This window comes from Chinchilla lanigera, unplaced genomic scaffold (assembly GCF_000276665.1).
Source record: "Chinchilla lanigera isolate Chin_1 unplaced genomic scaffold, ChiLan1.0 scaffold00110, whole genome shotgun sequence".
Taxonomy (NCBI): Eukaryota; Metazoa; Chordata; class Mammalia; order Rodentia; family Chinchillidae; genus Chinchilla; species Chinchilla lanigera.
This window is the reverse complement of record NW_004955511.1, coordinates 1,448,667-1,461,985: the sequence shown is the minus strand read 5'-3', so window position 1 is coordinate 1,461,985 and position 13,319 is coordinate 1,448,667. Positions and strand designations below refer to the sequence as shown.

At 36.5% G+C, this 13,319-nt stretch overlaps 1 protein-coding gene across 1 annotated transcript; it reads right to left on the bottom strand.

Moving 5' to 3' along the window:
* Nucleotides 1-1,541: 1,541 nt before the first annotated feature.
* LOC102019937 (olfactory receptor 8K1-like) lies at nucleotides 1,542-2,483 on the bottom strand. Its single transcript, XM_013506406.1, has one exon. It carries the CDS (start codon nucleotides 2,481-2,483, stop codon nucleotides 1,542-1,544), a length of 942 nt encoding a protein of 313 aa, XP_013361860.1.
* Between the last annotated feature and the right edge of the window lie 10,836 nt (nucleotides 2,484-13,319).

Sequence of the window (13,319 nt, the reverse complement as noted above, 5' to 3'; positions counted from 1 at the left end):
TTTTGTTTATTTATGACTCCTTCATCTTGAAGTGAAAATGGTTATCTGCTGCTCCACGAAGAACATTTGGAGTTTTTGAGAAATTCCATCAAGAGAGATGATATCTTCATATGAATACAGAAGCCACGAGATATGAATTAAAGGATCCATTGCAAAGATCTTGCATAACATCAGGCTGGAGAAGTTTGAAACTGTGAAGGAAGCATTGTGTTAGCTCACACTCCATGTCACCAGGTACCTAAACTCATGATGGGTACAAAAGAGAATCAGGAATAAAAATGCAATGAGCTCTTCAGTGTTTGAGTTACCTTTAATCTGAATAATCACCACATATATTAAAAAAAACTAATGTCACTCTAGTACATGATCAGATTATGTTTTATTTTGATGTTTTCAATCATAAATAAGTGCATCATGAAGCAACCAAAATCCACAGCTCACTACAGCATGAGAATCTGTGAAATGAAATATAGAATTATCCAACATTCTTTTTGCATTCATCTACTTAAAAAAATTTTTGCACATGCCTTCCCCTACTTTTGAGATATAAAAACATTAACTTAATTTGGAACTTATTCTGAGGTGATGTGCTTTATTTTATACATAGACTAAATTATTGGATATATTTTTGTGTTGAATTGTAATCTGATATTTAATTATTTATATCCACTGTAACCAACACATCCCTCATAGTGCAATTTATGTACCTTTAGAACCCAGGGACTACTGTAAGTTACCTCTTACTAATTCTATGATTGATTTTGCTCCATTTCAACTATTGAAAAGTCTTCCTGGTATGAGAAACTGAAAGAGCAAATAAGATCTAAACTGTGCAATAGATATTATAAAATGGGAAGAACTTGTTCAAAGGGAAAGGCGAATTAGGGTAGGGGAAAAGGGAAAGGAAAGGAGGGAAAAGCAAAAAGATATACAAGTTAGGTATACAATTAGTCATCTTAGTTCATTGAAAAGAAAGGTTTGTGCTAATATCGCTTGGAGAATTTTTTATGCCAATATTTTACAATCTTAGTAACTCCTTTGAAGATCAGACTATGCAGTATATTAACTACTGTTATTCTCCTATTATTTTGTCGTGAATGTTTTTCCATAAAATAAAAATGAGTAAGTAACTAGAGTGAATTTTACCTCTGCCAGTCTAATTTCAACCCAAACGTTGTATGATTTTTCTTACTTGTAAGTAATAAAATTTCTATATAATCTTTTTTTTGTTTTGTTTTGTGTTTTTATTTTTTTCCTGTACCGGGAACCAAACTCACCACCTCATGCTTGCCAGGAAGGCACTGTGCTGCTGAGCTAAATCCCCAGCTTATATAATCTTGAATATTGCTTGTGATTTGTATTCCCTGAGTATAATATTTACTTATTCTATCTAGATGGAAAAGAAAGGTTTCATATAAGAAGTGTTTCATCCTGATAAAAAAGAAAACAAATAGATAAGATATTTCTACTTTTTGATACTAAAGTGCAGTGATGGAGTAGTAAGCAAAGACTGACACTGAAAATTAGGTGGGAATTCTGAATCAATGAATTAAGGTTCTCTTTAGGGCATCTTTTACTTCCTTGTTGCGCAGGCTGTAGATGATTGGATTCAGCATTGGGATCACCAAGGTATAAAACACAGAGGCCAATTTATCAACATCAAAAGTGTGGCTGGATTTGGGCTGCAGGTATATAAACAACAGTGTTCCATAGAACACCACCACCACTGTCAGATGGGAGCTGCATGTGGAGAAGGCTTTGTACCTCCCTTCGGTTGAGTTCATTCTGACAATGGCCACAAGAATAAACGTGTAAGATATGAGGACAATCAGGAATGAGGACAGCAAGTTACAGCCCGAGAAGATCAAGATGATCAGTTCCAGCTCACGTGTGTCAGAGCAGAGCATGGCTATCAGAGGGACACAGTCGCAGTAAAAATACCTGATGATGTTGGAGCCACAGAAGGACAACGTGAACAGCTTCACTGTGAGCAATAGTGACACGAAGGTGCTGTAGAGGTAGGGCACAATAACCAGACCCCAACACACTTTGTCTGCCATGATGACCATGTACATAAGAGGCTTGCAGATGGCTACGTAGCGATCGTAGGCCATGGCTGAGAGGATGAACAGTTCAGTAATGATGAAAATCTCAAAGAATGCCAGCTGGGCGGCACAACCACTATAGGAAATGGTATTTTTGAGTACTACAAAATTTACCATCATCTTTGGGCCAATGACAGTGGAGTAACCAAGATCAGTTATTGACAGGTGTCTAAGGAAAAAATACATGGGGTTGCATAATTTAGAGTCCAAATGGGTCAAGATGACCATGCCCAGATTGCCCGCCACTGTGACTGAGTATATGATGAGAAAAATTCCAAACAGTGGCCGCTGGAGATGAGGGTTTTCAGTGATCCCCAAGATAATAAATTCAGTAACTTCAGTCGCTGCGGTACAATTGAGTTTCTCCTTATGCTTCATCTTGGTAATCTGTGTAAGGATAAAACCAACACAAATGATATTTGAAATGCCACCTAAGAGTATGTGCAGTATGGTATATTTGACACAGATATCTTTGTCTCAAATGCTAAGTAGACTGCCTGCTTCCTATCGGACCAAAGTCACACAGAGCTATGCTCTCATATTCAGTGAAACTTTAAGTGGCCAGATATTTGAAAGTGGTTGTTCTCATGCTGATACATGCTTCTTTATTAATTTTTTTAAACTTTATTTAAAAGAGAAAAAGATAATAAAAACAATGATACAGAATGTCAAACACAATAATAGGAGAGAATGGTTAATATATTGAGTATTTTTATCTCCAAAGTAGTTGCTAGATTACAAGATATAGGTATGAAAAATTAATCAAACAATATAAGCACAAACTATTCTTTTTAATGAACTAATAGAAATTAGTAGTACAATTATCTTAGTTACCTTATATACCTATCTATCATCTATCTATCTACTTATCAATAGATCTGTATCTATCTATCTATCTATCTATCTATCTATCTATCTCTCTATCTATCTATACCTTCTTTTCTCATTTCCTCCCTCCCAATTATTATTTCCTTTTGAGCAGTTTCTTTCCCTTTCACAATATATATTGTACATTTTGGATCTTACTCTTTCAGTTTCTTACACTAAGGAGATAATACAGTGTTTACACATGTGAATTTGATTTATTTCACTTATGAGATGAATATGCTTTTCTCAGATAAATACAAAGGGCAAATAAATACAGCACTGAGATTCCATCTCACCCCCAAAAGAATGGCTATCATCAAGAAATCAACCAATAACAAATGCTGGCCGGGCTTTGGGGGAAAAAGGAACACTTCTCCACTGCTGGTGGGAGTGCAGACTGGTGCAACAACTGTGGAAATCAGTTTGGAGATTCCTCAAAAAACTAAAGCTAGAGGTCCCATTTGACCCAGCTATTCCCCTTCTTGGTATTTCCCCAGAAGAACTAAATACATGCTTCTTGAGATCCCAAGTTGTTTTACTACATCAAAAGAACTATATATTTTAATTTAGCTTTTTACATTTGTCCACATAACTTTTAGAACAGACATCTGCATCTAAACATTGAATGTCTTACCTTAATGCGAATCATCACATCTGTTTAAAGAAGATTAGAAAGACTTTGAAAACCTCTGTTGAACATATGCTTCTATACATCTCAATTTATTTACTTACCATAAAATCCAGTACACTAATATGACCATTTTGGATGTTGTTAATATCTTTATCTGATTTTGCTCCATCTGTCCATTTTTCATGATGAATCATGACTCCTAACAATCTTACACAGTCCCCTTCCACAGGAAAGGACTGGACCAAGAAGTGTGATTATACATCTTTTACCCTCCCTTCATGGGTAACAATGAGAAAAGGCACCACAGAAACAAGAATGCAAGTGAGTTTCAACAACTAAATTTTTTACATTAATTACCAGACAATTTTTTAAGCATTTTACAAATATTAATATGATCCACAAAACACACTAGGAAGGAGGTAGTAATAACTTACCCATTAAAAAGCAAAGACACAAGCTCAGAGGACTGGGTCACTTAACAAGGTTCTCCTAGATTATTAGTGGTGAAAGGAGAGTTCAAGTAGTGTCATTCTACCTAAAGATTATAATCTCAAACTGATGTGGTGGTCCCTTCCTGAAATCCCAGTGCTTTGGGAGCCTGAGGCAGGTTAACTGTAAGGTTGCACTCAGGCTGGGAAACTTAGCTACTCAGTGAGTCCCTGTCTTGTAAATAAATGAATACATAAATTTTAGAAAACATAAGTAAATATCTGGGGATGTAGCTCTGCAGTCTAACAGACCACCTCCCCATGAAGGACACTCTGAGGAGATGGGAAATGGGAATGGAATAAAAGAAACACCAGAAAAATAATGTCAGACAAAGTCCTAGTTAAAACCAATGCCTGAAACAGTAGGCTGATGCAAATAACGGAAGGCTAAAAACTGAGCTGGTGTAAATAATGAACAGCACAGAACTGAGAAGTGAACAGCAGGTTTGTCCTGACTCATAGTCCCTTGGAGGACAAGTGTATTCCAAAGGAAGAAATAATTCTGCACATTGGAAGCCCCTCCCAGATCCTTGGTTATACGCATTTTAAAGTATTTGCTCTTAGAAACTGTTAAAGATGAATGTTTCTACTCACTTTACAGGAGCTCTGCTTTGTCCTCCTCTTGTCGTAATTATGACAGGGTGTTATAGAACCCATTCAAATTTTCTTTTTCATCTTTGAGATTCATACTGCTGAAGGTTAAATGTGATTCGTGGATAAACAAATTGCACATAATTACCTGAGGGATTGCAGCTTGCATATCTGTTAATTAATCTCCAAATATTCCATTGGGAAAGTAACCTAATGGAATAAAAAGTCATGCAATATCACCAAACAGTGAAAGCCACAAACATGCCTTGGTTAACACTCAAGTACACAATATCCTGAAATTATTAAGCATAAGCCCTTGAGACAATGCATGAATAAAAGTACAGTTGAGTCTCCAGAAATATATCACACAGCATTCAATAATAAAGTATGATCATAAATTAATATAAAACAATGTCCTAGGAGTATATTTTTATAAAAAGATGTGTCCATTATTTCTTTATATGTTTATGTTTTATCTTTAATCTAGAGCTATTGTAAGAATTTGTCCTTTCCACTGGTTTCCAGAAACATAAAGGTGTCTATTTGCTGCTATGTTGTAAGAAATGTTAGCATTGCATTCTTTTTCATGGTTAAATGATACCATACCATGTGTGTACCATTTGCTGGACACTCAGGTTCTTTCCCTTGCTTGATTACTGCGAAAAGTGCTTCAGTAAATATGAGTGGCCAAATGTCTTTGTGATATAGTGATTTCCTTTTCTTTCAATATATGCCACAGAGTGGGGAAACTGGCTTCCGTAGTAGTTCTATTTTCACTTTACTTTAGAAGCTCCGTGCTGTTCTCCCTAATGGCTATCCTAACTTACATTCTCACCAATAGTATGAAAGAGTTGCCTTTACTCCACATCCTGTTCAGCATTGTTTTTATGTCTTTTTAAATTTTTTAATAGTACACATACACAGTCTATATGCTTGCACTCATCCTAGGGTGTGGCTACATGAATTCAGCATACTCTAATTCTTTTTTTTCCTTTCCCTCCCTCTCCTGGCCCTTCCATCACTAGCTTTCCTTCTCATTTTCCAAAAATATATTTCCCTATTTCCTATTGATTAGTTTTCCTTTTATTTAAAAATTGCTTTATATTTTGGGTTTCTTATGTAGACAGCTTAGGAGATTATTTTTCTTCTTCATTTGAGCCATTGTAACAGGTGCGAGATGATACCGCACAGTAATTTTAACCTGTAATTCCCAGATGGCTAAAGGTGTTGATCTTTTCTTTTTCATAAATTGTTGGCCATTTGAATTTCACCTTTTGAAAAATGCCCACTCCAATAAAACTCTCCTACTTTAGCAGGAAAGATTTTGTTCCTTATGCACTCTACAAAATAGTATTTATTAGATGAATGGTTTAAAATGTGTTTCCCATTCCATAGGGCTGTCCGTTTATTGCTCTGTTTCATTTGCTATTCAGAAGCTTCTTAGTTTGATAGAACCCCTCTTGTCTACTTTCAGTGATCTTTCATGTGTTTTTGGTATCTTATCAAGACAAACAAACAAAGAAACACCTTCACCAGTGTCTACAAGTATTTCGCCCATGTTTTGTTCTCATAGTTCCATAATTTTAAGTCATACTCAGCTCTTTCAACCATTCTGATTAATTTTTTGTCTCGGGTGAGAGGGATTAATGTCCAAACTTGGGCATGTGAAAATCGTTTGTCCAACACCATTGATTAAAGGTACTCACCTGTTTCTTTGTTTCTTTTTATGTTTTTCAGTTTTGCTGAACATGAAGTGACTATACATGCACAGGATTATTTCTGGACCCTCTACACTGTTCTGTTGGTCTTATTTTATGCTACTAGTATTGCTGTTTGATTATTATGGCAATGTAGTATATTTTGAAGTGAAATAAGATTTTATCTTTACCGCTTTTCATTTTTTTTTCCTCAAGATTTTGTGACTAGGTGGAGTCTTTGTACTTTCACATTAACTTTAGAATTAGTTTTTCTAGTTATGTGATGAAGGCCGTTGACATTTAGATATGCATTGAATTGAATCTATAGGTTGCTTTGGACTGTGTAAACATAAAATTTTTTTTCAATAAATGAACAGGGAGTGTCTTTTGTTTCCCTTGAGTCTTCTTCATTCTCCTGGACCAGAATTTTGTAATTTTCACTGTAGACTTCTCTCACTTTCTGGGTTAAATTTATTCCTAGATATTGTACTTTTGGGGGATATTTTATTTGGAATCATTTTCATGATTTTTTTTTCGTAAGTTCATTATTGGTTTAGACCAGTGCTACTAGTTTTGTATTCTGATTTTGCTTCCTTTTGCCACTTTGCTGAATTCATTTTTCCACTGTCACTTCTCAGTTTATGTTTTTTGTATGAAGTGACATTGAATTTCATCTATTATCTCTACATCTTTGCCTTAATCACGTTTTTTTCCTCACGCTTTGATGATGTGCTGTGTTATATTTATAGATTTGTATATATTGAGCCATCTTTGTGTTCCTGGGATAAATCCCCCTTGTAAATAAGAGGGAAGATTCAGTGAATAAAATAAGAAAAACAGGTGATATTATTATTATATTATAACTGATGGCCCAGAAATACAAAGGATCACTAGGGAATTTTATAAACAGCTGTATTCCAATAAATCAAAAACTGTAGAAAATATCTGTTAGTTTCTGGGCACATATGACTTGCAAAATCTGAATAATGAATACCTAGAAAACTTGAACAGATTAGGCATCAGTAATGATGTGGAATTTGTAATAAAGTTTCTGAACTGGATATGCCGAGGCCCATATAACTTAATTTGGATTCCACCAAACTTTTCCTGAAGAAGGAACATAATTTCTTCCCAAACTATTACAAGAAAATTGAAAGGGTGGAAATTTTTACACACTACTCACAGGTGTCAGGATTACCCTGATGCTTAAATCAGATGAGACAAAATAGCAAAGCATAGCAAAACCACAGGAAAGTATTCTTGTAACAAAATTCTCAACAAAGCATTAACCAATTGAATTCAAAAGTACATAAAAATATCATTATGTTGAGTTAAAAATCCTTTCTGAATAACATGTATTGCACACATTATGGAGTTCAGTGTGGTTTTTAAATGCATGAATAGTATGCAGTGATAAAATCCAGAGCTTTTAACTCAAAGGGAAATGCTGAATCCAAAATGACCAATAGTGTGTTATAACAAGAAATATTCAGTCAGTCCACAGTGCTGCATGGTTGTACTACACTAATGGGCTTGTCCAACTTTGCATTAGGAAGCAGTCTTCATAAATTAATGTCACTTTTCTAAGTATAGTTAACATGTGACTTAGGAAATACTTGGAACTCTGAAAGGAATTACTAATTTGCTTTTTATTTAATGCAGGACACTGACTTAACAGATGAGTTTGCAGAAGCAAATACATTTTTATGCATTTTTCTAGACATCATTATTTTGTAAAGTGTTTAGTTAAAAGAATAAAATATGTATAAAAAATTTTATTTCTGCTTTAATGAATAAAATCACTCATTGTACTGCACAAAACTAAAGGATATTGAACAAGCAAGGAAAAAAGTGGTTAATATGCAAGGCAGAACAAAACAGTAAAACATTATGTACTCTGCATTAAAATAATGCTGGAACAAGACAAGGCCCAGGAATAACAAAAAGAAGTGATACACTAATATGTAAAATTTTATATAAGTGTGAAATTCTCTGCAAAATACTGGTTGAAGGTGTTGACCAGAAATAGTGTAGATAGTTTGTTGTTCAGTGGTTTGGATATAAGGCAAGCTTTTCTTGAACAACTATTGTTTCATGTGCTTTTTCTCCATTCACTTAGAGCTTATAATGTTGTATTAACTGGACTGACATCAGTAATTAATATCAGGGGTTTACAAATGAAGACACGAACAGTCTCTTGACTTTTGAACAATATCTATTTATGCTCGTAGAGGCTCCTGGTCACATTTTACTTTTCTGTGTTATTAATGTCAACACTTAAGAATATTCTGTTGTCAGTGTAACTTCAACAATTGGGACAAGTAGTAGCCTTGACCAAACAGGAAATGCCTCACATGAGATACTTGTTATTCAGTCCCTCTGTTGTGCATAAGGGTGTAGGAAGTGGAGCACAGAGATGAACCAGCATAACCCAGTAGGTGAGTTATTTAATGTCCTCATTTTTCTTACATGTAGCAGTAACTGCCACATGTAATTGGAAGTATTACTTGTATTACAGGAATGTCTAGCTGTAACAAAGGTTTTAATAATGGGTGTAGAATAAATATTTCAATAATTCATTAAATGCCAAAAAACTTGAAAACGGAAGAATTAACATTAGAAATTAAGATGCTCCATTTCTTTTTCTGATTTTTATTGCGAAGTTAATGAAACGCTGCAGGCAATGAATCTTCAGGCATCATCACTTTTATGATATGTGCAGTAAAACGTGAGATGGTAAAAAGCAAAGCATGGATAATCTGGTCCTTATTTGGCATTCATGCCTCAGAATTAGAGATCTTGAGCTTCCAGAAAGTAGGAGTAGCTTCACCTTGCCCTACTCTTCTCCCTCTTTTTTTGATACATTCAGGACCTTATGCTTGCTAGACAAGTGCTTGTGCCACTGAGCTTTATCCCCAGCCCTACTCTGCTTTCAAGCATGTTCATGTGATTAGAAAACAAGCTAAGCAAACAATGAAAGGCAAGAAAAAGAAAGCAAACCACCCAAAGACTCCAGACTCGAGGGACAACACAGCTATGAGTTTTCTGAATTGCTTTTATGTTATGTATCCCAGGCCTGAAGTGGAAGAAACCAGAAAATTTGTAATGCTAAATACAGACAGAGAAATAGAAGTGTACCCAGCTGTCAATACATAGGAAGGGGGTTGTTCCATATAACAGCACACTCCCGAAGACTAATCCTTCTATTACCACTAAACACCACTCAGAGTACTATGAACCACTCCCAAACAGACAAAGGAAAGCCAAGTGGGTTGTGTAGGTCTGGGTAACCCATGTATGTCCATATGCAGTCAGATATCAATCACAGGACCTCCATAGACAGAGCGTGGAGAATCTTGACTTCTGCCTCCAAGCAGGATCGAGGCAGTTTCTCCTTTCCTGCCAAAGCATTGTCAGAGAAAGACAGTTAAAACAGAAACTAAAACATCCTGTCACAGCTCATAAGACAAAATTATACAGGTTTCTGCTAAGTGAAAGAAGATAGCCACAAAGGTTCACCTATTGTATAATATTTATTTGAAATGTTAAGAATAAAAAAACCTCATAAAGGTGAAAATAGATTGTTAGTTGCTTTGGGATGTGGTGCAGAATTTGAGGGGTAATAAGGGCTAACTATGAACATTAAAGGTCTGATTTGATATTGTATTATTGCATGTAGTGCAGCATTTATTTCTGCTGGGTTTTATTTATTTATTTTTGTCTGTTGGGTTTTATTTTATTTTATTTTTTATTTTTTCTTGCGGTACCAGAAATCAAACTCATGACCTTGTGCTTGCCAGGCAGGCACTTTGCCGCTGAGCTAAATACCCAGCCCCTGTCTGTTGGGTTTTAAAGAAGACCATACAAAATATGTCACTCATTTTCATCAGGCATCTTCTGGAGGTGGAGTCAAATGAATGTAATTCAGCATTGTGCTATGTTGGGACACAGCTGGGAGTGGGACACACAACACACACACTCACTCTTAATGTTCTCGCATGTGTTTCCCACGTTAGAATACAGCTTCTCCTGTTTATTGTTGAAACTTTTTTTACTTTGTGACACCGCTGTTCATCTCTCCAGCAGTTTACTGATTGCCTGGGAAATCCATGGAAAATAAGCTGTTACCACTCTACCCCAGCATCACTTTTTCCACTGATAACTTTCCTCCCCTTAGAAATCGTGAGGAGCAAGTGTTGTAGCTTATTGACACAGCACTCGATGAACATATGTAATGTCCTGAGTCTCTGAAAAAAAAACATAGAAATTATGGGAAGACACAGTTAAACGAGGAAATATTAATGTTGTTAGGATACAAAATATTTTTAAAATCTCAGAAGGGGCTGGGGATTTAGCTCAGTGGCAAAAGCGCCTGCCTGGCAAGTGTAAGGTCATGAGTTTGGTTCCCGGTACCGGAGAAAAACCAAAAAAAAAAAAATAAAAAATAAAATCTCAGAGAATTTCTTGTTCTAGAAATAATAATAGGGAAAATTATAGTCAAATTCCTGAATGAGTGTTTCATTTCTCTCTTGTTTTCAGGAACTTGTTCAACGATAAATTTTGTATGTTAATTATTGGAGTTTATTGTCTCAAGATTATTAGATGTCTCTGTGTTATATATGTTATTCCCTGTCATCTCTCTAGCCACAGTGGTTGGAATTTTGGGGTGTTTTCACTAAGTGTGACAATAACCAAGACAGTGTAGATATTTCAGAGAAATACTTTTCTCATCTTAGTCTGAAAGGATGATCCAGCCTAGAAAAATAACAGTGCTCAGTCTTCAGAATTTCATGTAGATATGTCTTCCCCTATTCTATCATTTAAGTGTTATTGTTTTGCCTGTTCTGACCTGCTCCTCAAGTGCTGCCTCAATGAACACAGTTCAGTGAAAATATTTTCTTGTTCTAATGTTGGAGTCTGATGGAGTTCCTTTTTATTATTTTCATGATATATCTGTTAAGTTAGGTGAGTCTGAGGCCTAAAGGTCCCCAACCTCACTCTCATCAGTTCTGAAAGGCAGAGGTGTCAGAAAAAAACAGGTAAAAGCAGAAGGACTTTTATTATAGGAATCGCAGGAAGCAAGGAGTGGGGGTGCTCAGAGCTGAGACATGGTTGAAACTGGAGCTGGGGTCCTGTTTCATAGGGTAGCAATCCCATCTCCACACCCCTGAAGGTCAACACTTGATTGGTTACTAAGCTTGTTGCTAGGGACCAGAGTAAGTGGGTTGAAAGTGAAATTTGGAGGTGAAACAGTTTTGAGAAGTAATTTTCTTAAACAGAGGCTTACTAGCCACAAAAAAATGGGTGTCAAAACCACAGGCTTTTAGTTCAGCGTAGCTATACAGAGGCAGGAATCAAAACCCCTGACTGTCATCACTGCTGCCTGCTGCTTGCTGAGATGCCGAGTCCTCAGAAGTCCCTAATCTAATCCCACCTATGAACCTGCTGTCCCCACATACCAATAATCTGTCATTGTTTGAACTTAAATTAATGTCATGATTATCTGAAGCACACACAAAATCATTAAAATCCAAGAAGAAAAAAATTGTTGGAGAATCAGTAGTTCCTTTATTGACCTTTATTTTTGGGAGATGGAACATTTATGTCTTGTTTTCCTTCTGGTGGACTTTTACCAACAATTCATTCACCACAGTCATTAAAACACAACACAACATAACACAACACAATATAGCACAACACGAAATTCTCTTCCTCAGATAAGATTTCTCATATGACAAAAATTGCAAAGACAAGCAGAAACACTGAAATGACACCCAGGATTTGGAGGGAGATTTACTTAACTTCGGACAGGTACTGACTAAGAATCACTTGTTCCTCAAAATTCCAGGCCTCAAAGCCCCAGGGGAGAGAGATTAGGGCTGGGAACACAGATGCTGAAGCCTGAAATGGCTCCAGGGGTGCTGGTGCCAGTGCTGTGGTGTGAGCTTGCGTGGGGCAGGTCTGGCTGTGATTAAAAAATTTTCTGGCTGGAGTTGATGCTTCAATCAGCTCCCTTGAGGGGAATTAGGAGCACAGGTTTGGAGTCATTTGTGGCCGGTTCCAAAAAGCAGCAGGAAGAAGTAGAAAGAGCATGTTGGCTGAAATAACTTTGTCCAAGGTGACTCAGCATATCTAGCCTGCTGGTTCTCATTCTAGTGGAGTTCCTTCCATCCATAAGCAGGGTGTAGTCAGCATCTGTCAGGGGGTCCACGTTTTAGAACAGTTCATCCCAGGACAGCATGTGGCACCTGGACAGTTAGGTCTCGACCTAAAGTGAGTTTGTTGGTTTTCTTGATCAGAAGGATAGTGGCTACTAGAACGTAAAGGCAGAGGGGAGGCAGCCCTTAGTGACTGGATCCAAGTATTTGCACAGGTCAGCCACTGGGCACTCGGAGGGCTGACAGTCTGAGTACGCATCACTGTTTTTGTGAACTCAGGGATCCAGATTCTATAGAAGCCAGGAGCTCCAAGAAATTTGTGGAGGCTCTTTCTTGTACCACTTTCTACCAGATATTGCAGCAGAGCTTTTGTGCTTTTCCAGCAGGCAGGTTAGGTGTCATCAATCAGAATTAGAGTGATCTTCTCCAAAGTGGGTAAATAATCAAAGTAATTGGAACATCCACCATCATCCATACTTGTGTGTGTGTGTGTGTGTGTGTGTGTGTGTGTGTGTACATGCATGCCAATGTGGTGAGGACGTTAAAATTCATCTCTCATCAAATGTCATGGAAGCAGTGTAGTGGCTAAGAACTTAGTCACTATAGTGTATATTAGATTCCCTGAATTTATTTATTTCTTTATTTATTTATTTTTATTTTAAAAATAAAAGGAGGAAAACATTAACAGACAGACAACATTTTACAAAATAGCAAAAGAACAGTACAGACAATACAACGTGGTACAGGAGTTACAAAGTGGTAGGGAATTAACAATGCTTGTT